Source organism: Leiobunum rupestre, chromosome 1 (assembly GCF_980474605.1).
Source record: "Leiobunum rupestre chromosome 1, qqLeiRupe1.1.hap1, whole genome shotgun sequence".
Lineage (NCBI taxonomy): Eukaryota > Metazoa > Arthropoda > Arachnida > Opiliones > Sclerosomatidae > Leiobunum > Leiobunum rupestre.
Window position 1 is genome coordinate 9,873,279 of NC_143384.1, and position 23,881 is coordinate 9,897,159.

Genomic DNA, 23,881 nt, shown 5'->3' on the forward strand with positions numbered 1-23,881 from the left:
ACCCTTAAAGATAGATCTCCGCAATTCCGAGTTATTTACTAAAAACGTAATCCAAGTTCAATCCCGCCCGGTATAAAATTTTATTTATATTTAAAATAATTGAGACAAAACAACCGAGTATAATTTATTCAGAATATTATAAATTAAGTAATTACAACAGTGAGTTAGACGTACTAAAACAATGCACAATTGAATTTAACCCTATTTACAGAACGAGTTTATCAGTTAAATATATTACGAAGCAAATTTTAATGAAATAAATATCTACAGAGGGTATTTGTATTTTTCTCGCTTACGAAATACTTGCCGCATCTTTAACGCTCATTTTATTTCAAATTAAACATCTTAATCAGTCGAGAAAACGTTTAAAATAAATTACGAAGTAATGACGACCCAGTTTCAAACCAGACCAACATAAGTGTAAGCGCACGATGTATACAACTCGATAAAAATATACGACTGGAAAAACTAAATAAAATACAAATAAAACGAAAGATATTTAAAATTTAAAAAACTGATCCTAATAAAACGTGAAAATACCCTCCAAGTCACGCACATTCGAAATACGCAGAAGTAACGTTATACTATATCCAGTTTAAGATATTAGAGTATCAAAAATAAAAATAACGAATAAAAAAATACACAATAACAACCCAATCAATCAGACTTCAGAAACAAAACTCATAAAAAAATATTATAACGCAGTCAAGCAATAAATTAGTTCAAATACTTAGAAATCAAGCAATAGAAAATATAATATCAAGAGGCGCAACACCTTACCATTCACGAATATGATTTTTCACGTTATTATAATGAAACCGGATAAGCTTTTGGGCATGACTTACGCTCTTAAAGGTTCCTCTAAGACTGGACGATTTTGCGGGGGAAAGGATATAAACTTAAAAAATAGTAGATACAAATATAAGACAGAAAAAACCAACAATACCAAAGATTAGACAAACAAGATTAAATCAACATAATTTCATTCGTAAAAAAACCAGATTACGCCTTCATAAATTCATTCATAAAAAAATTCAAGACTTTATTACCTATTATGCTAACGATGAGTGTCTTATTTTCAGTGAAACTAAGCAGCTATCGGTGGTTCTGTGATAGAGCGCTCGACTGCTAAGCCGAATGGCCTGGGTTCGAAACCTGGGTGGCGCATTTGTTTTTAATCAATAGAGAAAACGCTAAATTAGAATCTCTTCGATGCAATAATTTCAATTTCAATTCCATTTAAATTAAACCAAAATTTCGTACTCTATTAAATACGCTTCCGATAAAGCTGAAGGTCTAATTTTCAATGAAGTGTAACAAGCGTCGGTGGTTCTATGGTAGAACGTCCGCCTGTCAAGCAGGAGGTCTCGGGTTCAAATCCCGCGCGATGCGATCGCAAATTGATGCTAAGACGAATACCGTAATTAATTGGTGGAAACCCTGCCATTGGAAGTTGAGTGATTGCCATTACACTCAACGCTCTGTCCGTCCCAAATGTTAATAAGAAGGAGTTGGAGAATACGCACCTATAACAAACGTAGCGACGGTGGGCGTTAACGAAAAATTAATATTTAATTAAATATAATATTAATATAATTTATGAATATTTAAAATGATGTAGAATAAATTATAGTACCTAACTTTATAGCTTTGTAAAGGACCTCCGGCAAGCTTTGGTGGCTGAGTGGTTAGAGTACATATCCTGCACGAGGCAGACCCGCGTTCGATTCCCGGCCGGCGCCAATAAATCGCAAATTGATACTAAGACGAATACCGTGTGCAATTGGTGGAAACCCTGCCATTGGACGTTGAGAGGTTGCATAACACTCAGCACCCAAAGTCATTCAGAAGAAGTTGGAGAGAAAACGCCCATACAAACACAACAGACTCAACATCCACAACCGTTATAACATGAACTCAACATTCACAACCTACACATTACAATAACGAAATATCAAACTGAGTTAAAACTGTCGCGACGGTGAGCGATGACGAGAAAAGACCAACCAACCAAACCCAACCGCAAATAAATCCGTTAACGCTCACCGTAACACCGTGGTTTTGCCAACACTACGCAGTGATTAACCTTTGACCCGAAAATGCGAACGCGTTCGCAGGCCTGACAGACAGACCCACAGACAGACACGGTGGTTGTATAATCCCTCCTAGAGTAAAAAGTCCCCTCGGAGAGGTAAAATACAAGAATAGTTATGTGATAAAACTTGCACTGGCTAAAGCTGCAGGTAATAGATCCATGTTCAACTTTCACCTAAGAAGGATCTATCATGGATTGATCAAACGGAAATAGATTCTTCTTAGGTGAAAGTTGAATTTAGTTCTAGCGCCGCCTGGATTTTGGCAATTTTTCTTATCGAAACCATGTGTGGTCAGAAGTAATAAATTAGTGTGGCACTTTCTTATCGAAACCGTGTATGGTCAGAAGTATTAAATAAGTGTGACACTTTCTTATCGAAACCGTGTGTGGTCAGAAGTCGTTTATATGTGGCACGAAATAAAATTATTGCCTTCTTGGCGAACTTGTATAGTTTGTATAGTTGGTCCAGAGACTTGGTCTCATTTGATAGAACTCTTTGACGCGCACGTATTGCCATTAATTTCCGCCCCCTCCGACCAGCCCCCTTAAAGGTAGAGCCACCGAATGGTACGATATCGTACGCCACGAAAATTGTAATACGCCCTAAAAATGGAAATCACATGGCCTCAACAGCTTTTGTATTGGTTCATTTGGTTTGCCCACCCGAGTATCCTGAGGGTGGGCGGTGGCCACTCTTTAACATAGGATGTTAAATTATATATCAAACGATAGTAAATCACATGGCCTCAACAGCTTTTGTATTGCTTTGCCCACCCACGTATCCTGAGGGTGGGTGGCGTCCAAGTTTTAATTCTTCAACTTAGGATGGTATTTTTTATATCTGACGATAGGAAATCACATGGCCTCAACAGCTTTTGTATTGGTTTACCCACCCGCGTATCCTGAGGGTGGGCGTTGCCCACTCTTTAACTTAGGGTGGAAATATTTATATCAAACGATAAGAAATCACGTAGCTTCAACAGCTTTTGTATTAGCTTGCCTACCTGTGTCCACTAAGGGTGTATGGGTTTGCCCACTCGAATACACTGATGTGGAACTAATATTACGGCCTGGGTCGACTTGTTCTCTTTGAATAAGGTAAAATAAGCCAACATTTTATGAATTTAAAATTATGTATAAATAGTACTGAAATTTTCCTAAATATGTAACAATTAGAGAGTCATTCAACAATCAAATAGTTTAAATATAGCGTTCCAATTTATTAGTTTTTTCTTTAATAGTGTATTCTATAAGTTTCATTGTAATAGAATTACTTTAACAGCCACGCTTAATATGTTAAGAAATTAATTGTATTTATCTCTGCCATTCGGGTATCTATAGTTTAAATAACAGACGCTAGGTGCCGCTCAACTGCCTTGTATACAGTTCTACAACCATCCGTTTTTTTCGATCACAAAATTATTTCGGTGACTTTAGCGATAGCCTCTTTGTGATAGAGGTTCTGCCTTAAGGCGGTATTGCCTAGACTAATAAAATTCATAAGTAGATTAGTCCATAATTAAAAGGGATAAAATAGCTTAACCCTAAACAAATTTGAAGAAAATAAAAAAACGCAACTTTTCGTATATACTATTCTCCACCACACTCCACCCTTTTCGGCTTTCCGTTGCTATATGCAACGCGTTTTGAAATTTTTTATGTTAAGGCTTAGTTTCTCTTTTCGATATAACAGTCGCCAGCCAGATTTCCCACACGGTACTGATGAGTTCCAAATAGAACGAAACCGGTCTACCGTTTGACTTTCTGGCTATTTTATTTAGTTTTTATGTAGTTTTTTACTCGAAGATCTATTTGATCCGAGATTCGCCTCTTTTTGTTTGCTCGAAGACCTATTGGTACGAGTTATTTGTAAGTTTTTTAATTTCTTCAAATTTGTTTAGGGTTTAGCTATTTTATCCTTCTTAATTATGGACTAATCTACTTATTCGGGTATTTTATCATCCTTTAATAAAATTCATTTCAATATAATAATTTCGACGTGACGTATATCTGTTTATGGAATCCGTTTGAAAGGTCAGAATTAAGGAAAAGAGTTTTAAATATATACATTAACATCTGAGAAATATGTTTACAAGTTTGAAAGATGGTGAGCACACTTAAGGGCAATTTATAAAAATAAAAATTAATTTTTATTAAATCATTCCATAAATTATTAAATAAGTGGTTTTATCAAAACCTTTTTCAATATCTGTTACTTGGCAGATGCTACCCTTGAAATGGATTTATTAAGAATCATATTTTTAGTTATATATTTTTCTTTAGTAACACATACTTACTAAATTTATTTGGTCAAATAAGTATACTATAAAATAAGAAACGTTTTAGGAAATTACTCTATAGATGAAATTACAGTAAATGTTTGCACCAGATATGAGCTATTATATCAATGTTAACAGGTTATTGAAACTTTATATTTTTTCCAATAAGTTTATTCAGAACCTTTAAACAATGGTCGCGGAACCCTGGGTTTTCACTGAACACAATGTGGAAACACACGACTTTTATATACTAAATTAATAGTAAAATTAGTAAACATTTCGAAATAAGAACGTTTTTAAGCCATTTTTTTAAAGCCGAAATTCCATAGCTTTATTATTTAATATTGTTATTACAATAACCTAACGTTCTAGCCACGATGTGCGCAAGGCCTACATGAATGACCGCATCCATTAGAACAGCACTTCTGATTGCGAGGACAAGAATCTGGGGACCTCCTGCAGCTCTGGGCACACGTTCCAAAAGATCCTCCCCTCACCGCTGGACAACGACAAGAACTACCTTCATATTCTATCAAAATAAACAATTCATTAAATTAAAAAAATCTATTTAAAGAAATCTCTAATAGTAAACTGTAAATTATTTATAAAATGCATTTACTAATGCAAAACATAAAGGGGCTATTTAATATCGTAAGACGACCAATAACTCTCAAGGTGCATTATTGAAGCAAACACTTAACTTGAGCACGTTGCCATGAGTAGGCGATACTTTTTTACGTAGAATATTATTTTAATTGGGTTATCTCCGGCTAAGAGAGGCACACGTTCCAATGGTTCCTGTTTTTACCGCTGGACAAAACAACTACTTCCGTGATTTACAATCAAAACACAAATTATTTATAAATGTAAAGAAATCTCTAGTTATAAAGTGAATTCTTTCCTAAAATGTACGTAATGTTGCAATTAAAAAGCTTTTATTTATAACGAAAGAGGAATCAAAACTTTTATCCTAAAGCAATAACTAGTTTTAATATTCCAGGTACTAGAAATTATTCAATCTGCTATGATGTAAACGTGCTGTCGCATGGAAAATGAAATTAAGTGATGTTAGGTGGAATCGAAATTCGAAGTACTAGCTCTATGGGATAGTATTTTTGAATTGCTGCTTTTAAATTAAATATTTTTTTACTCTGTTTGTAAGGATTTACGCCAATATTTTTAAACTTGAAGTATCAGAAACGCACAGATACCAATGGTTTAAGTATTTAAAATTGAAGGATTATAATGAAATTGGGTTTAAAGTTTATTTATTTGAGAACCCAATTCAATTTCAGTTTTGGAAAACCTCGAAATATAATATAATCCTAACTTAAAACTAAATGTTTGAAAAAATCTTACTACTAATTTTATTTAAAAAAAATGATATCAATTTTTGTTAAATTTTAAACTATTTTCCGTATCGTACAAACAACAACTGAAAACACTTATTTCCAAACAAACTATAGATAATTTACATTGTTTATAATATTGGAATTTATCCTTTTTTTGTTTTTTCACAAATTGTTTTTAGAAAAAATAGTAAATTGAATCATTTTTAAAATATTTACCTTGGATCATAATCGCCAAAAACAAAATGACAATTATTTTAGATTTCATTTTTTCTTGTCTTTAACAAACGAAGCTAACAGCCAAACGTTCTCGAGTGAAATATTTTAGAAACAGAAACGATCTCCTATTTATGCTTTCTGTTTTATCGCGATTTTGGAATCGTTACAGTGCTTTACGCAACGTTACGACGTGCTTCACACAATTTCCTTTTGGCTGCGATTTCATTCCGAGTGAAATCATTCACGTGAAATTCTTTTGAAAAAGCTACGTCATCATTTACAAGTTTTCCGTCTACTGCGGTGTTTAAAAATCTGCCAAAGGCTACGTGCTGGCAGTATCCAGTTCATTTCATCCTCAATAATTATCTGGCAAAAGAAATGTCACGACAATCTATGGCCCCAATGTCAAAACTCGAAGCCTTTAAGCCCGCCGCACACTGGAAAAACATTTCTTCAAGTTGACGCTGGCGCCAGATATAATTTTTTTTTAAAAACACGTTTTGGTCGTTAGCGCGAAAAAACGCTGGCGCTGACGTTGGCTTCATTTTCGGCGAATCGCACACTAGCAGGTCGCTACTATAGAAAACAGGAACACCATCGGATGCGCGCGCAGTCGTTTGTTTTGATATCCGTCGTGTCTGGCGCGCGGGCATAAATATCGTTTCGTATAGCTATTTTCATTTCATTTATCATTATTCTCGTTAAATATTATAATAATTTTGTGATATTTTAGAATTTTAAAGTAGGTGTGAGTTTATTATGTTTTAAATATGAAAAAAAAACCCGGGTTATTAAAGGGTTAAATATATTTTACGAAAGTGTTTTTGGCCTTTGTAATGGAAATAAATAAATTTTTCATCTTAATTTAAACTATCACAGTCATTTTCATCGTTCATTGCATTTTCACGCCCCTCATTATTTTCAAAAATAATTGACATTATGTCATCTGCCACAATATAAGCCGGCTGATAATAATTAAATTCAACAAAAAGAAAACATATCCCCGTGTTTCGTGGCGTTATGCAATCTCTCTTTTTGGCGGAAAAATCTAGTGTACCCCTTTCCCCGTATGCTTATTGGATAAAAAGAGTAGGAATGTAGGGACGTTGAAGACCGAAGCTGAGAGTTGCGTCAAATGGACTACGGTTACATGGAGCTCGGAGCGTCGACGTTTATTTTACCCATGTAACCTCGAAACGTCGATTTAACGCCTTACGTCGACGTTCGGCGCTGCATTTAACCTCTTTACGACGACGTTTCCTTGGCCAGTAGGGTTTTCTCCTACTATCCGACTATTTTATATCAGTTTTGATTTAAGAAGTTTTTTTATTGATTATACGAATTTCACTAATAAATAATAATTATTAATATTCTTGTCACTATTACTGTTTTCACAGTTATTTAACAAATACATTATTTTTTTAATTATAACGGTGCATTAAAGTTTAACTTTTCTACTATTTTACAATATATCGGATTTAACTTAAAATGCTTATTTTTTGTTAACGCGCGTAACTATAGTTTATTGGTTTATTGCATATTGAAATATAAATAGCATTTAGTTAAGTTAGAAGAAACCACCTATTTACTCAGCGATGAATGATAAAATACGCGGAAAAGTAGATTAGTCCATAATTAAAAGGGATAATAAAGCTAAACCCTAAACAAATTTGAAGAAATTTAAAAACTTACTAATAGCTCGTACCGATTTTATAGTTTAGATGATCTACATTTTATATGTTCTTAACTTTAGCATATCAACTACGATTGATAGGTTACGACACATAAACACTCGAGCACTCACCGACATTTAACATCATCTGATATTTATATTAACCGTGAAAATTTTGTGCGTTAATGCTACAATCAAATTTCATTGAAATAGCGGGTAATGTTACTTTCATAAACTCGAATACGCAAAAGAAAGATTGTTGTTATTTTCGCCAGGGGGGCATTGAAATTTTAGCATATTAGCATGAACTGCCAAAAACCTCATTTACTCACTACGTTTGTCAAAAAACTTTATCAGAACACGGTGTTTCTTAGCCTGAAAACCACGATTTGAGTTTCTTGCCTTTCTTTTTTCTATGTCCCAGGCAAAAGGTTAGTGTTAGCTGCGGCTGTGGCGCAACTCTTCTAGAGATCCCTACTTTATCCTCAAACATTTTTAATAATTCACCGGGGCTTTAAGACTTACGTCGCATAGCAAATCTGTCAAAGACCGGTCTTAATCATTAGGTTTTGCTACTTATACGCATAAAAATCCAATTTTTCCTTGTCCTGCTAGTGAACAGGCATTCGCCGTAGTTTTTATTTTATAGTCTTCATTTTATAGTTTTTATTTTATAGTTTTTATTTTGTAGTTTTTATTTTGGAGATTCCATTTTAAAGTTTTTATTTTGTAGTTTCCATTCTATAGTTTTTATTTTGTAGTTTCCATTTTATAGTTTTTATTTGACAGTTTTTATTTGACAGTTTTTATTTGATAGTTTTTATTTGACAGTTTTCATTTGACAGTTTTCATTTGACAGTTTTTATTTGACAGTTTTGATTTGACAGTTTTTATTTGATAGTTCTTATTTTATAATTTTTTGAAACATTTATCGCCCCTGGGCATTGTCTAACGGGCTGGTCAACTAAGTAGGGGCAATTCAAGTACTTGGACCGTGGGGCTTTATCATAATTTTGGCGCCCCTAGAAAAATTCCGCCCCAGGCACGTGCCTACTCTGGCCAATGATTAATTCGCTCCTGATAATATGGTAAATTAATATCAAGCGATAGGAAATCACATAGCCTCAACAGCATTTGTATTAGTTTGCCCACCCGGGTATCCTGAGGGTGGGCGGTGGCCACTCTTTAACATAGGATGGTAAATTATATATCAAACGATAGGAAATCACATGGCCTCAACAGCTCTTGTAATGGTTTGCCCACCCGGGTATCCTGAGGGTGGGTGGTGGCCACTCTTTAACATAGGATGGTAAATTAAATATAAAACGATAGGAAATCACATGGCCTCAACAGCTTTTGCATTGGTTTGCCCACTCGGGTATCCGGGTCAGGTATTGGATTTCTACCCGCCCTTACGTAATAGATTTTTCGTGTCAATTCCGTTAAATGATTGCCAGAACACTTACACGTACATTAGTTTCTCAATTTTCTTTCTTCTATTACGCTTTTAAGTTGATGGAAAACACTGGCCGATTTGAACTGGTATTCACTATCCAGCTTACATTGAGTATGGCCGTTGCGTGCTCCTTTTGGGTTTTAGCGTCATACGGTTTCCTTTTTAAGTTTGTGGAATCAGATATATTTGTGCAGTACGTATTTAAATATCATAGGCTTATTAATTGTAATAGATATTTTAATAAACCCTGTAAGTAATTATACAGAGAGCCAGGACATCATTGTAAAAGCGTTATTTATAGCGTGCTACTTCATATTTTATTCCCACGATCCTTGTGAATTAATAAAAATGTGCGCGTGGTGCCAACTTTTGCATTATAAATAAAACAAGCGACTATTTTATTCAGTTGCTCGCGCGCAGGAGCAAAAAACGAGGATATTTATAATAATAATACTACTGGGCTAGGCTAATACCCAAGGCACCACCTTAGGCCGAAGTCATCTAGCGACTTTTATTTCCTTTGTTATTAATATTATTTATTGAAGCGATTATTTAAATTTAAAAAACACTTATTGAATGCTTTTACTAAATTTATTAATGGAGCCCCTAATATCTGTCTATTTGATAAATTCATTGACAATCAAAGGCCATATCTCTCAAAACAGATAAGTTCAATATTGTTATTATCGTCTACTTTGAATTTAATTGGAAAATATAAATTTGGTTTTTAACAAATATTCTAATATTTGTTTTTAAATAACCATCGGCCCTTCATAGATAAAATATTTTCCTAGCCGACGATAAAAAATTAAAACTTTACAAGTTTGGTTAATATGTATTTTTATATATACCAGAAATATAACAAGTTAAATATTCACCTTATAATAACAAATTAAAGGGATGCTGAAGACGATAAATAACTTACTCTTATTCGATTCTATATCTATAATTAAGCATATTTAAATATTTCATTCGTTAAAATACTTTAAATCCATTTTTAAAAATAATAAAAACTTTGAGAAATTCGGGCCTAACGCGTCGACCCAAAAAGTTATCGGAAATTTGTGTATTTCGCGTCTGTACGAGCGTCCAATGAGAAGCCTCTTTCAACTTCTATAACACCAACCAATGAGAGAGCGAATTTAGGCGCACGTTCAGAGCCACTGCTTTTTGCGATTTTTAGCCTAATGTTTGTTATGACACTTTTCTTCATAAATAAATTCGGATAACTAATTTATATAAATGTTTTGATCGGTTATTCTACTGTAGAAATATTTTTTTTACATCTATTCTTTAGGCCAGCGGTAATCGCACGCGATTTTATAAGGTAAACAATTATTTTCACCACGATTTCCAATATATAAGGCCAAGGCTTAATGTGTGATTTTGGTTTTCAGGCTAGCAGGAGCCGGCTTTAGGCCTGTTTATAGATTTGAAATTCCATAGAAGCATTTTGATTGCCACTTGACATTTGACAGTAAATGGCGAGCAGTGTTGTGTGTGCTGTAGGACTGTGCGATAACACGTTTGACAATTGTCGTGGGTTAAACCTCTCATTTCATTCATTTCCGAAAGATCAACAAATAAGGGCAGTATGGCTTAAAGCTCTAGGAAAATCAGATGATTTTCAATCACCTCCAAATTTGAGATATGTTCTGCTCACTTCACATCAGATAGTTTTCATCCGCGTACTGCTAAGCTACGCCGGATAAAGAGAAATGCAATTCCAAGAGCCAGATTAGTGGACTTTACATTGTTGGATGCTGAAATCTATCCTGGAGAGGAAGGAATTGAGTTAGGTGGTTCATCTTCAGGTGCTCCCGAATTAGTTTTAAGTGAAGGTCCAACCCAGTTTCATACCTACGCTACTAAAGTAAGTGGTTAAAATATTTGATGTTAATTGTTCGTTAGATCTATCTTTTGATAAATTTTATTTTAGAAACTCACTATGGAAACTGCGTCACAAGTCAAACCTAAATCTAGGGATATTGCTGTTCAAGTGAATACAATTGGTAAAATATTAAGTATTAGAAATTTGCATAGTAATCTTAATTTAAAAAAATAAGAATTTTTATTAGATTTAGGATTGTCGCATAGTAACCAGTGTGTCATTTTTAGTAGCTCAACTTCCTCTCCTACAAAGTCAAGTTAATCTAGTCGCCCTGAAAACATCTTTTATGATTCGGAGGATGTTGAAAGTCCGTTTATAACTCCTAGACCAGTGGCAGAACCCATAAATTCTCCATTATTGTCACTTTCGAGTTTTAGTGAAGTTTCTCACTCTCCTGACATTGGTTCATCTTATGATCCGTCGAGTGGAATTTAGTCAAGAAAACGAAGATCTGGAAGCTCAAGAGTGAGTACTGAAAATAAAAACCGAAATTATAGGCTCACTAATATTAGCCTAGCTGATTATTATTATTATTATTAAAATAATCTACTCCCCTAGGGATGAATATAAAATAGATGATCGACCTTCAAGAAAAATATATAGTTTTTTCATCTTGCTTGCTGTTACTTTTCAATATGTGCCATATATGCCATCAAAAACCCGTAATTAGTATAAAACGCATAGTGGTTGGATCAATGCTCCATATTACAACTGAGTGTTTGGATGGCCATACTTTCTATTGGAGGAGCCAGAAAATGTTTGGATTCACCTCATGGGGAAATTATTTGCTTGCAGCGTCGATGTTTTTTGCTGGGTTACTTCCGACAAAAACATTGACAATGTTTAAGCATTTCAAGCTCCGCTGTTTTTCTGAACGGATGTATTTCTATTACCAGTTAATGTTTCATCCTGTTATTGAACGAGTATATATTTTTTTCATGATTAACTTTCCATAATATCTTTTATAATTTAAATACCTTCTTAGTTGTGGAAGATAGAGCAAGCGACTCTTTTATCCGCTGCCAAAGAAGATGAGGAATTGGTAGTATCTACAGATGGCAGGGTGAACTCACCAGGGTTCTCTGCTAAGTACGGTTGGTACACTGCAATGAATGCCAAAACTGTAAAAAAAAATCCATTGTTTCATGTTACCTGACACTAAGAGCAATCTTAAATACGTGGTCTCTAGCCTTTGAGCGTGGTGTCAGGTAACGTCAATTTTCATTTCGATTCCCACATAATTTTTTCCTAAATTTAAAATAGTCGACAGAGGTAAAAAGCTCAAACCAAATGGAACTTCAGGGCCTTGTTAGATGTTTGAAATTTTTCAAAGACAATGGTATCAAAATAAATAAAATGATTTCTAATCGACATCTGGGAATTATTGCGTATTTGTAGAAAAACCACCCAAATATTACTCACGAATTCGACAACTGGCATGTTGCTAAAGGTAACTTAATTTAATTTTTTTTTAAATTGATTAAGAAAATGGTTTCTTTTTAGATATAAAGAAAAAACTGTTAGCTGTAGGCAACGCAAAAGGGATGGACTTACTTCTACACTGGGTGCAGACTATCGTAAACCACGTTTATTGGGTTGGTGGTTCGTCGCATACACCCAATGATCGAATTATAAAATGGACCTCCCTTTTGAATCACATCTGTAATGTTCACGAAGGACACATTCAATCCTTTCCTAAATGTCTTCATGACCCCATACCAGTAGATTACGATAGACTCTGGTTACAAAGAGGTAAGACTTTGAATCAGTACGAAACTTTTAAAATGTAAAGTTTTTATACATCTTTATTTACAGGAACCATATTGTATGACAAGCTAGCAACTATCGTGAGTTCACGTTATACGCTAGCAGCTATATCACAACTGCCTGACAAATATCAAACGTACACGCTGGAAGTATTCCATTCAGTGATGAATTAATTTTTAACCAAGAGAGTACATTTTCACCGAGATTCTATCATGTCAAGGTATGAAACCAAAATGTCAACTAAATTTACACTCTTATTTACAAAAACTTTTATCCTGGAAAAAGAACATATTTAGCAGTATTGCATTTCAATGAAAATGGCAATAAAGATCCAGCAATTAACGCAGAAGGAGAAGAGGAATACTATCTCTCTTATCCCAAACATTGGCGTAGCTAGGGATTTTTCCTAGGGGGGGCCATAATCGGCCGGCCACGGCAAGGTGGTCACTGACTATCAGCGCATGCGATACTTCCTAATTTTTACCTTCTTAGAATATGTACAGGTTTTGGAAAATAATTAGATAAGTAGCTAATTAAACTAATCAATTCTCAAAAACACGCACATGAACGGACTTTCTTCCGAATTCCGAATAACTATAAATATTTCAAAATTATATTTTCCCATCTTATCCTACTTAGATACTTAGCATTATTGAGAACAAACACGGATTATATACAACGGTATATTAGTATTACCTAAACAAATTTTTATTTTATCTTCGGTGGTCGTTCACCCTACTACATAAGAAAAATATCGAACGTTCGAGGGAAACGATAGTTATAGTTTCACTTTGTATTATTTAATTTCAACCCTGGTTGGATCTTTCGATTTTAAACGGTTAATTCAGGTTGTTAAATTTGTTAACCAATTAGAATATGTATGTAATAAAAACAGAAAAAAAGAACTTACGTTATAATCCGATTTCATTAGGGGTAATATTAAGACTGAACACACTCGGATAAAACGGACTTCTACAGTCTACCTCACGGTTATTGCTACGTTAGTAGCCGTCGGACTGATGAAGCAAAATTCGTATTTTATTTTTATTTTATTAAAAGCAAGATGGAACTGATGCTTCTTTTTTTGTAGACTTGGTCATCCAGGACTTTGATTTAGATCTTAAAAGATAAGATTCGCCCGGTTGGATTAGCCTATCGAAATCGCACGTTCTAGAATTTTCGAAATGAAAGTGAAAATAAAACCTATCACCTCTAACCTTTTACTTTCCCAGAGACAAACAGAATGAGGAAGGGTATTTTTCTAGGGTGGGCCCAAAGCTTTTTAGGGTGGGCCCGGCCCACCCTGCCCCCCCCCCCCACCTAGCTACGCCTATGATCCCAAAGCTAAACATGGCCAGCAAACACTGAGAAGAATTCTCGTTCCCAACACATTTGGTAAGATAAGAAATTTTTTTCTTGAAATTTAAATAGTATAATGAAACAATTGTAAATTGATAAAATATGTAAATAAGCTTTTGGACATGGCATACGAAAATGCAATACAAGCTACTAGTGCTCAACAGCTTATGGCCCCACCATGTAAAGCTGACACTCTAGCAGCTAAGCATTCAGCCAAAAAAAAGACTCGTTTTCAATAAAAAAGATTCTGAAATTTATTCATTGCCTTGGATACTTAAATCCAGTAAATTCCTCGGATGGATATTCGTCTCTTATTTTTGAGACTGCACAACTAGGAATTGGTGCTCTATTTCTCCTTCCCATTCTACGGAATGTAATATAAATAAATTGCCTATATGCAATATATCTATATTTTCTGTAAAATAAAGCTTTATTAGCAATTATCACAAGTGAAAATAGAATGTAAAACTTAAACCAGAAATCTATTATAAACCCTTTTCTGGGAGAAGTATCCAACCGCAAATTTTCTAGAAACGTTCTTTTAACAATTTATAGCTTGCGGGTGTGCACAATTTTATATACAGTTGAAAAATATTAAATGTATACGCATTCCTCACGAAAATTTTACATTAGGGCAATGTACGTTTTCAGGTTCTTTAATAACTCGCCATTATATATTTCAATCCATTCTCCTGAATTTATTACTTTAATTATTGTAATTTAAAACATTGGTGAAATAAGGTTTATTATAAACTTTTGTTAAAACCAAATAGTATCTTACTCATGTATTTCTTGTTCATTCCTATCATTCATATCCTGTAAGTAATGGAGGTACGTTGGCTCGAGAACATCAATTTCTAAACAATTTAATTGAAATTTTCTCCAATCGAGACAGCAGCGTAAAATAGGGGTTTCTCGCACTAATCTTCCTATCTCTCGACAACAAATAATCTCCGTGGCTGTAGGCATTGGCCTGCAATTACCGTAAGTACACCTAAAAGAAATTGTTTATGCTTAAATTAATATAATGATTCATTAAAAATATTCAGAATTCATTTTTACCAATTGGTATTTCCAATACGTTCATTATTTCCCGCTACTACTGGCTGTTCATTTTTATCTTCACTATCATCTTCATTTGCGAAATACTCCGGGTGGTCAACAAGTAGAGGCTCAAAGTTATACGGAACGGCCCCTAGATTCTCCAATTCTTCAGCCATAATTTCCGGCAGGACCAAATTTAACTAAGTTTCATAAACCAAAATAAGTCTTGGCCTTATATATTGGAAATCATGGTGCAAAGGATTGTTTACCTTATAAAATCGCGTGCGTTTACCGCTGGCCTAAAGAATAGATGTCAAAAAAATATTTCTACCGATCATAAAAGTTTATATATATTAGTTATCCGAATTTATTTATTAAGAAGTGTCATAACAAACATTAGGCTAAAAATCGCAAAAAGCAATGGCTCTGAACGTGCGCCTAAATTCGCTCTCTCATTGGTTGGTGTTATAGAAGTTGAAAGAGGCTTCTCATTGGACGCTCGTACAGACGCGAAATACACAAATTTCCGATAAAACAAAATGGATTTAAAGTATTTTAACGAATGAAATATTCAAATAGGCTTAATTATAGATGAGGAATCGAATAAGAGTAAGATATTTATCGTCTTTAGCATCCCTTTAAAGATGATTACTTATTTAAATGTGGGTAAAAGTCTTAGCATTCTGTAACTTTTCTTTGTAATTTGCTTATTTAAGTCAAACAAATATTGCTTTCAATTTATCTTAATATTTTCAGATTAAATAGTTTAAATCCTTCTGATGATTTGGATAATTGTTGGAGGAGAAGCAACCCACTTCTCTCGGCTGCAGGTAGAGTAAAAATTAAATGTAAATCACACTTTTGTTTCAGATTGACATTAATGGTCCAAATACACCTTTAAGGAAAAACTTCGACCTTTCTTTAAATCTTACAAACATAATGGTTCCAACTTTTTAGGGAAACAAGATATTTGTACTTTTTTGATTTTAAATGATCAATAAGATTTTATTTTTATTGGAAAGCAAGGTCTCTACAAATAAAGTTTGTAAAAGTTCGACTGTGTTCTGGTAATTTTGCTAAATCATATCTAAGTACGTGTTTCGTAAGCTTGAAAACTACTACTGCTTCAAAACAGGACGGCGATTTTAGGTGCGTCCCATGGAAGTACTATACTTCTGCCCCCAAGATAGAGCAGAATACGTTAAATAAATATTTATTTTTGGTGTGTAGTTGTGTACTAAGGAGTAATACTAAAAAGAAAATTCTTAATTGTAGTAGATTACGTGACGCAGAAATACGTGTGTAGATAAACATATCTCATTCCTATAAGTATTGTGGATCTATGAGGGGTAAGACAGTCTCAGATAATCTGTACACCGAGTTCGTGCATTTAGCACTGTTAAAGGTACATATTTTTAAGAGTTTGCGAGTTCCATTTAGCACTGTCAAAGGTACGGCAGTGTACACCGAGTTCGCAGTGTGTCTTACCTCTCGGTGGATCTATAATATTGCAGTTTATTTTTAATCCACCGTCTAACGGAACCAAGCGGGGAAAACAAATGTTTATGGGGCGGGAAAATCTATATCTATTTGGGGGGAAAACGAGTGACTTAATAGATTAGTAATAATTAATTTTAAAACGAGGGATTGTAGCCAAGAATTACTGATTGACGGCACATTTTCGAAAGTATGAGGCTAATACTAATTAAGTCTTCAATGGTCTTATAGAACATGCAATGAATTCTCAACATTGGTTGAGAGGCAACGTTCAATATCGTGGAAATTTGTTTTATATACATAACAAATCAAGCCATGGAACGAAAAGCTACTCTAATAAAAAGATAATTTTTAGGCCTAAAACCTAGGAAACCTGCGATATCTCCCGATAGTCATCTACTAAAATAAAGAAAATGCGCAAGAAACAGCGCGTGCATCACGTGCTCCAAGTGCTCAAATCGCGGAAAACGAAAATAGTTTAGGAACAAATAATAGTGATATTTAATATTTAATTAAAACTCTTCCCGAAATCTACTACACGAACATTTTATAATTTCTTTAATTTAAATACTTTTCATACTTGTACCTTGAATGTCAAATTATAAAAACCTCTTTATTTGTAACTGACATTTTCAATTTAATCCTTATTAAATTAACTAGTACACATAGCCGACTTCTAATATAATAATGCACTTTTGATACTAATTTACGTAGTCTCATAAAAATCGAATGGGTTATAACGGAATACAGAACTTTACTTTTAAGGTTGTTTTTGTGTTTTGACGGCTGATTTTCGAGGGTTGATAACTTTGAAACGAAACGCTTTAGGACCCATGTTCAATTGTTCATGATACATTTTCAATTCATTAGGACCCAAAGAATACGCAATGTAATTTATGAGATAGTCACATGAAAAACACAATGTATGTAATTGTAAGGCTTCACTTAATTTTTTGCAATTAATAAATAGGTTTGAGCGTTTTTACGTTCAGTCACTAAATTCCAATCTTTAATTGAACTAGTTTCGTATAGTTCTTAATTAAATTTTTGATGTCTTGTTTTAAATTCTTTATAGAATGTAAAAACATATATCGTTAAATTATTTTTTAAAATCTTAGAAAAATTTAAAGTATACGTGTCCTTGTCTATTTTGGATGTTGAACACATTGATGAAAATAAGATGGTAAATAAAGTTATTTCAAGTTACAAAATTTAAATTGTTCCTGCATATTTAACGGTATTTAAAACCAATTTCAGGAAATGAAAATACACTGTTACACCTTTATCAAATGGAACAATCCGAGAATTAAATTCGAAGGGGTTAATAGCAGTCTTCCAGTAGTAATTCCCGAAGAAGTGGCTAAATGTATGTGGAAACCGGATATCATATTTCCAAATACAAAGAATATCAAACTGTTTTCGAGTATAACTTCAAACCTTGGATTCAAACGTTTACCTAATGGAATGATCAGCCGTATTGAAAGGTATTGAAAAAACGTCTGTAAGGAACCACCTAAATAATGTTTCTCTTTTTAATTTCAGATCGATTATGACAATGTTTTGTCAGATGAAATTTAATTTGTACCCTTTTGACACTCAGATCTGTTACTTAAGGATTGGACTAAGTAAAAAATAGTTTCAATAATCGTGTACAATATTAAAAAAAATTAGCACGAAGAGTTTTACCCAAGTTTGACCCGTTACATTTTCAACCTTGAGGACATTAATCTATTGTCAATTTAAATGTTAAATATCGTAAAAACGTCATGAAAAAATATTGACTGTAATATTAGACTATTCACCTGTTAAGAGTGTTATCGGGCACAATATAAATAATTTGCGTAACATATATTTTAATAATATTGTACCTCTTTCTAGGGAACTCTTTTTTAAATGTAACCTGCTTAAATTGTTGCTTACATTATAAATTGACAAAAATTTAGCTGAATAAATATAAACGACATGTAGATCAGCCATTTACTAACTTAATTACATTCTTGAAATTATATTTTTCAGTGTCTAGTTCTGACGAAATTCTAAAACTTCATTGGTTCTCGGATCTGGAAACAGATCAATCTTATAAAAATCAAAGCGGTGCCACGTTCGCGTATTCTGTCCATTCGCTGCAGTTCACAGTAGAGGATCCAAAAATATTTTCCAAAACAGAAACGTGGTACACAGGTAATCCTAAGTTTAGATATTACACACACTCCCTAAAGATTTGTGTGTATTATAGTTTCACGTAGGTGATGTTGTTGCTGCCGTTCTTGCGAATTCTCACGAGCTGTTTGTAATTAAATATACTTTTTGCTTTTTAATAATGGTTTACCCCCATTTCACCCAAAATAGTTCTCCCAATGCTATTCATCCCAATCCCATTTGTCCCAAAATAGTTATCCCAAATCCCATTTGTCCCAAAATAGTTTTCCCAAATCCCATTTGTCCCAAAATTACACTTGGTATAAACATGAATCTAAGTTTTATTATAATTTGCAAGTACATCAAATTTTGCCCATATGAATATGGTAAACCTAACCTAACCTTACCTAATCTAACCTTACCTAACCTAACCTAACGCCAAGTCAATTCACATATGGGCCCCTTCGTATTTTATTAGACAATGTCATCAAACAATATAATGCCGTCAAAAAATATAATGCCGTCAAAATGTTACGCTGTATTTTTTTCGACATATCGACTCGTACCGATGAGATCTAAAACCGCGCAATTACCATATATTTGGAAAATAATGATTGGGAGAAAGGGGAATCCATATTTTTGGGAATATTGATCGTTGGGAGAAATGGGAATCAATTTTTTTGGGAAACTTGATCGTTGGGAAAAATGGGAATACATATTTTTGGGTTAAATGAACTCCGGTTCGGAGAAATGGAATTGGGACAAACGGGACACCATGTTTTTGGGAGAACTGATAACTTTGGGAGAAGGTAAAATTGGGATAAATGGGAACATACCTTAATAATAACCTAGGCTAATACCAACACACTTTGTTCTTAAATCAGATGGTCGGGTAACATTGCGTAGAATGGTGGTGGCCAACCCTTAATGCCACGTGAGCCACAAATTCCCTACTGATCCAGTTTTTATAGAAAGGAGAAACCTAAGTACTCGGGTGACAACCCCTTTAAACAGTGGAGAGATATGTAACAAACTCAATGCCGAAGGAGTGGTTATGAGATTTCACCCAGAGCCCCAAGCAGGGATCGAACCCGGCTTCTCCTGTTGCAAGCTGAAAGTGCTAAAAACCCCACTCCCCACTTATGATCAAAATAATTTGGACATTTGCCCATTATGTTGTTTTTCAGGTGACATAAAGAACGATTTGGTTCAAAATCACATTTGAAGTTAGTTCTCATCCATGCCGCTTTACGATTTTTGTTGCAATCAAAAGGGGGTAATGGTGCATTTTAAGTTGGGATGCACGGGAACCTCACAACTACGTAGGTACTATAGTGATATTTGAGATTAATAGTTATTGTAGATTACGAAACTCGCTATACGTCTCCAAACCGTCGACGACTCGTTTACGCCGATGCGTCTGGGCAGTCGCTTTGTACGTAATTGGTCATTGCGCCGAAGGGTGTCTAGGGGGGCAGATTTTGCGCGTCTTGGGTACTTAAGACCTTTTCACACGAGCCAACTTTTCAAATCAAAATGCTGAGTCAGCAAAAATGGATCAGTGATCCATTTTTTTCTCGCGAACTTTTTTGGTGGATCAACTCATCGAACTTTTATTCACACGAACCAACTAGTTTACGCAACTCCAAGTTGACTCATCTAGTTGGATCAAAAAGTTGGCTCGTGTGAATAGACCTTAAGAGTAATACCACTTATGACATGGGTTATAAGTTAAAAATCTTTCGAGTACATTTATTTATAAAAGAGGGCTATAATTCGAATGAAGACTTGGCCCTCGAATATATCAAATCAATATTGACTTAACAATAAAATATTTGAATTTAAACTTGATACTGTGAACCCTATTGTCAACGGAATTCATTCAATTTTCTTAACAAAATAGTACATTTATCTTAACTGAAATAGTATATTTATCTTAACTGAAATAGTATATTTATCTTAACTGAAAGTGTTAAATTTATTAACTGAAATTGTTCAATTTATTAACTGAAATTGTTAAATTTATTAACTGAAATTGTAAAATTACCTTAACTGAAAAAGTACAATTATCTTATTTGAAATAGTAGAATTATTTTAACTGAAATAGTACATTGATCTTCTTGAAAGTAGTACATTGATCTTCTTGAAAATAGTACATTGATCTTCTTGAAAGTAGTACATTGATCTTCTTGAAAATAGTACATTGATCTTCTTGAAAATAGTACATTGATCTTCTTGAAAATAGTTCATTTATCTTCATGGAAAAAGGACATTGAGCTTCACAGAAATAGTGCATTGATCGTCACAGAAATATCTCCATTATTGTAACATATAAAATACATATTTCTTAAAAGAAATAGAACATTTATTTTACTACAATTTATCATGTATTCTAACACAAGAAATACATTAATCTTAAAAGTAATAGTGCATTAACTCTTAACATAAATAACACTTATTTTCGCAGAAATCCATTATGCCCAGCTTTTGGCCGTTGTTCTGGAATTATTGATTTCTCAAGTTCTGACCCACTTTCACTGTTCTTATATTAACTTGTAGGCTACCACACAATTAAGAAGATTCTTATCGATTTTACATCACAGAAGAGTAATATACATATCATGACACCTTTTCTAAAACCCTTGAAAGGATAGAGTGAAAAGTAATTGTATTACTATTTAATTTCAGCGCACCACGGTGAAATGAAATGAAAATTCATTTGGGCCTATTACTAAGTCACCTGCCGCGGGCGATTCAAGCCAATGCAATTTGGACAAGTACTCGAGGATAATGTTTCCACTAACAATGGTCCTATTTTCCGTTGTTTATTGGTCGTGGCTCTTTCACAATCATCAATGATTTGAGTTCTTATGGTACCAAGTATCGACTGTGGAGGACTTCAAGTTTTAGGTGATTCCTCTGCTTGTGTATTATTCCCCTTAAGGCTAATATAAACTGGGTCTTGACCCAAATTGTTTAAAATTAACGTAAAATATAAAGTTTATATTTGGTTGAATTACACGGGTTCTGCTTTCCTGGATTTCCTAAAATAAATTTCAAATTGAAGCTAATTAAAAAAACGATACAATGACTTTTAAAATAAAGTATCATAATTTAAATATAACTTTAATTGAAATGAACAGCATTTTAAGTTTTATGCACAATGTATTATTCTGCATTCGGAATAGTAAAAAGTACAATTTCTCTGTGCATTGAAAATTGTAAGGTCTTACGCAGATTTTAAATATTCGCATTTAGATTAATTTTAAAAACGTAATGAAATAAAACTAACCCAAAAAGGCAATCGAATAATATTTATAAAAAAAACACAATCGAATACAATTTACCAAACAACGTAATCGAATAAAATTATAAATGCTTAATTGTACTAAAATAGGGTTCTAGCAAAAGTGATACGAATCACGTACCCTAGATTCGAAATCAGAAAGCTATTGGATTGATGGTTTTGTAACGAAGCTTTTACCCACTTCCTGCACGTGACCTCCGAAAACTCGACCTCCCGCGGACGCTATCATTGTCCTATCACGGCCAACTTTCACGACGCGCTGTTGCGTGAACAGCGCGTCAATAAAGTTGGTCGTTGTCTTATCTATGGTTCGTTACCATGGTAACTATGGAGCTTATTTTTTGGAGCGCTGGAAGGAAGTGGGTAAACGCTTTTGATTACACGCGAGGCAGTTATTTCAAATCTAGGGTATGAGGTCTATATCATCTTTGGTTCTTGTAACGTGTCCACACCTTGTGTTTGTTATGAGTTAACAGATACGATCACAACACTTGCTTCTCTCTTCTTACTGTGCTTCAAGAGCAGCTCAGTGTGATCTCTAAAATCATACATGTATTAGGTAGATCACAAAACAGTATAGAGTATACAAATTTATATTAGATTCTATGGAGCCACTTTTGTAAACTCACGGTATGCAAGTTGCATTATGCAAGGTAACAGATACGAAAATTTAAAATTATGTTTCTTTCAGGTATTCTCATGGGGCGTGCGTCGTGTAATTTAAATTAAAAAAAATTATTATAAATATTTATAATTAATTAATTAACGACTTTTTGGGTTTCAATGTCAAAATGTTGTCAGAAAACCGTAGGTCATGATTTATAATCAGCTAGGCTAGTACCCAAAGAATCGGGAAGATACATTTTTTAAATTACATCGATAATTCGGCGCAGTGTTGTTTTTTCCTATTAATCCAAAAATATGATTGTCCAATTCGAACAATTGAAACATATGTTATTTCGGCGGTTCGGACTAATGAAATTTGAACATTTGTTCCACCGTTCGGACGATTGAAATTCGAACAAATGTATTTACCCCAAAATATGCAAATTCCGTAAATTGCTTTCAAAATATCCTTTTTATATACTAAATTTATAGCAATCAGCCTGAACTTTATAGATTTTTAAGCGCATTATCTGATCCCCTTCCTTTGAATTCATGAAAATCGGAGCCCAAAAAGTTGGGCATTTGCCCAATTTACTATTTTCGGTGATTTCCTTTATGTGGTAGATATTTTCTTAAAAATTAAATCCGATAACCTTAAAAAAATATAATTGGATAGGCTAGGATTGAGCGGACCTACAACTTCGGTTATATCAGTAAATGTGAAATTTAAGTATAGTTTTCAGGGTTATTTACCGGACCCCAATTTTCGTGGTTTTATATTTTTGCCTAAAAATCTACATATAGTTCCTTAATTTAAGTCCGACTTTCATGAAGGTTATAATTTTGAATACCTGTGGTTTACATATAACCTAGAGTAGCAAATACGTTCCTAAATTTTAATTCCAAGTAAGTTTTTTTGGGCAGCGTATACGGACCCCGTCCACTTCCAACATTGTAAATCCACGTGTTCAGAATGGTTCGCGCTTTCAACGTATGACCAGAAGTAACAAGTAAGTATGACACTGATCAACGTAGTCTTGGGCGTATGACCAGAAGTAATAAGTGTTACACTCACCGTAACAAATAAGTGTTACACTCACCGTAACAAATAAGTGTTACACTCACCGTAACAAATAAGTGTGATCAGAAGTAACAAATAAATGTGATCAAAGTAACTAATAAGTGTGACACTCAACGTAAC

At 33.9% G+C, this 23,881-nt stretch overlaps 2 protein-coding genes across 2 annotated transcripts; both read right to left on the minus strand.

Moving 5' to 3' along the window:
- Nucleotides 1–4,504: 4,504 nt before the first annotated feature.
- LOC149961060 (WAP four-disulfide core domain protein 18-like) lies at nt 4,505–6,032 on the minus strand. Its single transcript, XM_090167562.1, has 2 exons — nt 5,943–6,032; nt 4,505–4,903 (listed from the first exon to the last, which is right to left on the minus strand). The coding sequence occupies exons 1-2, from the start codon at nt 5,989–5,991 to the stop codon at nt 4,743–4,745; spliced, it is 210 nt and encodes a 69-aa protein (XP_090023688.1). The 5' UTR covers nt 5,992–6,032; the 3' UTR covers nt 4,505–4,742.
- An 8,313-nt stretch (nt 6,033–14,345) lies between these two features.
- On the minus strand, nt 14,346–15,307 carry LOC149961061 (uncharacterized). The gene is made up of 3 exons (XM_090153516.1): nt 15,150–15,307; nt 14,869–15,081; nt 14,346–14,451 (listed from the first exon to the last, which is right to left on the minus strand). Exons 1-3 carry the CDS (start codon nt 15,305–15,307, stop codon nt 14,346–14,348), a joined length of 477 nt encoding a protein of 158 aa, XP_090009642.1.
- Nucleotides 15,308–23,881: the final 8,574 nt, after the last annotated feature.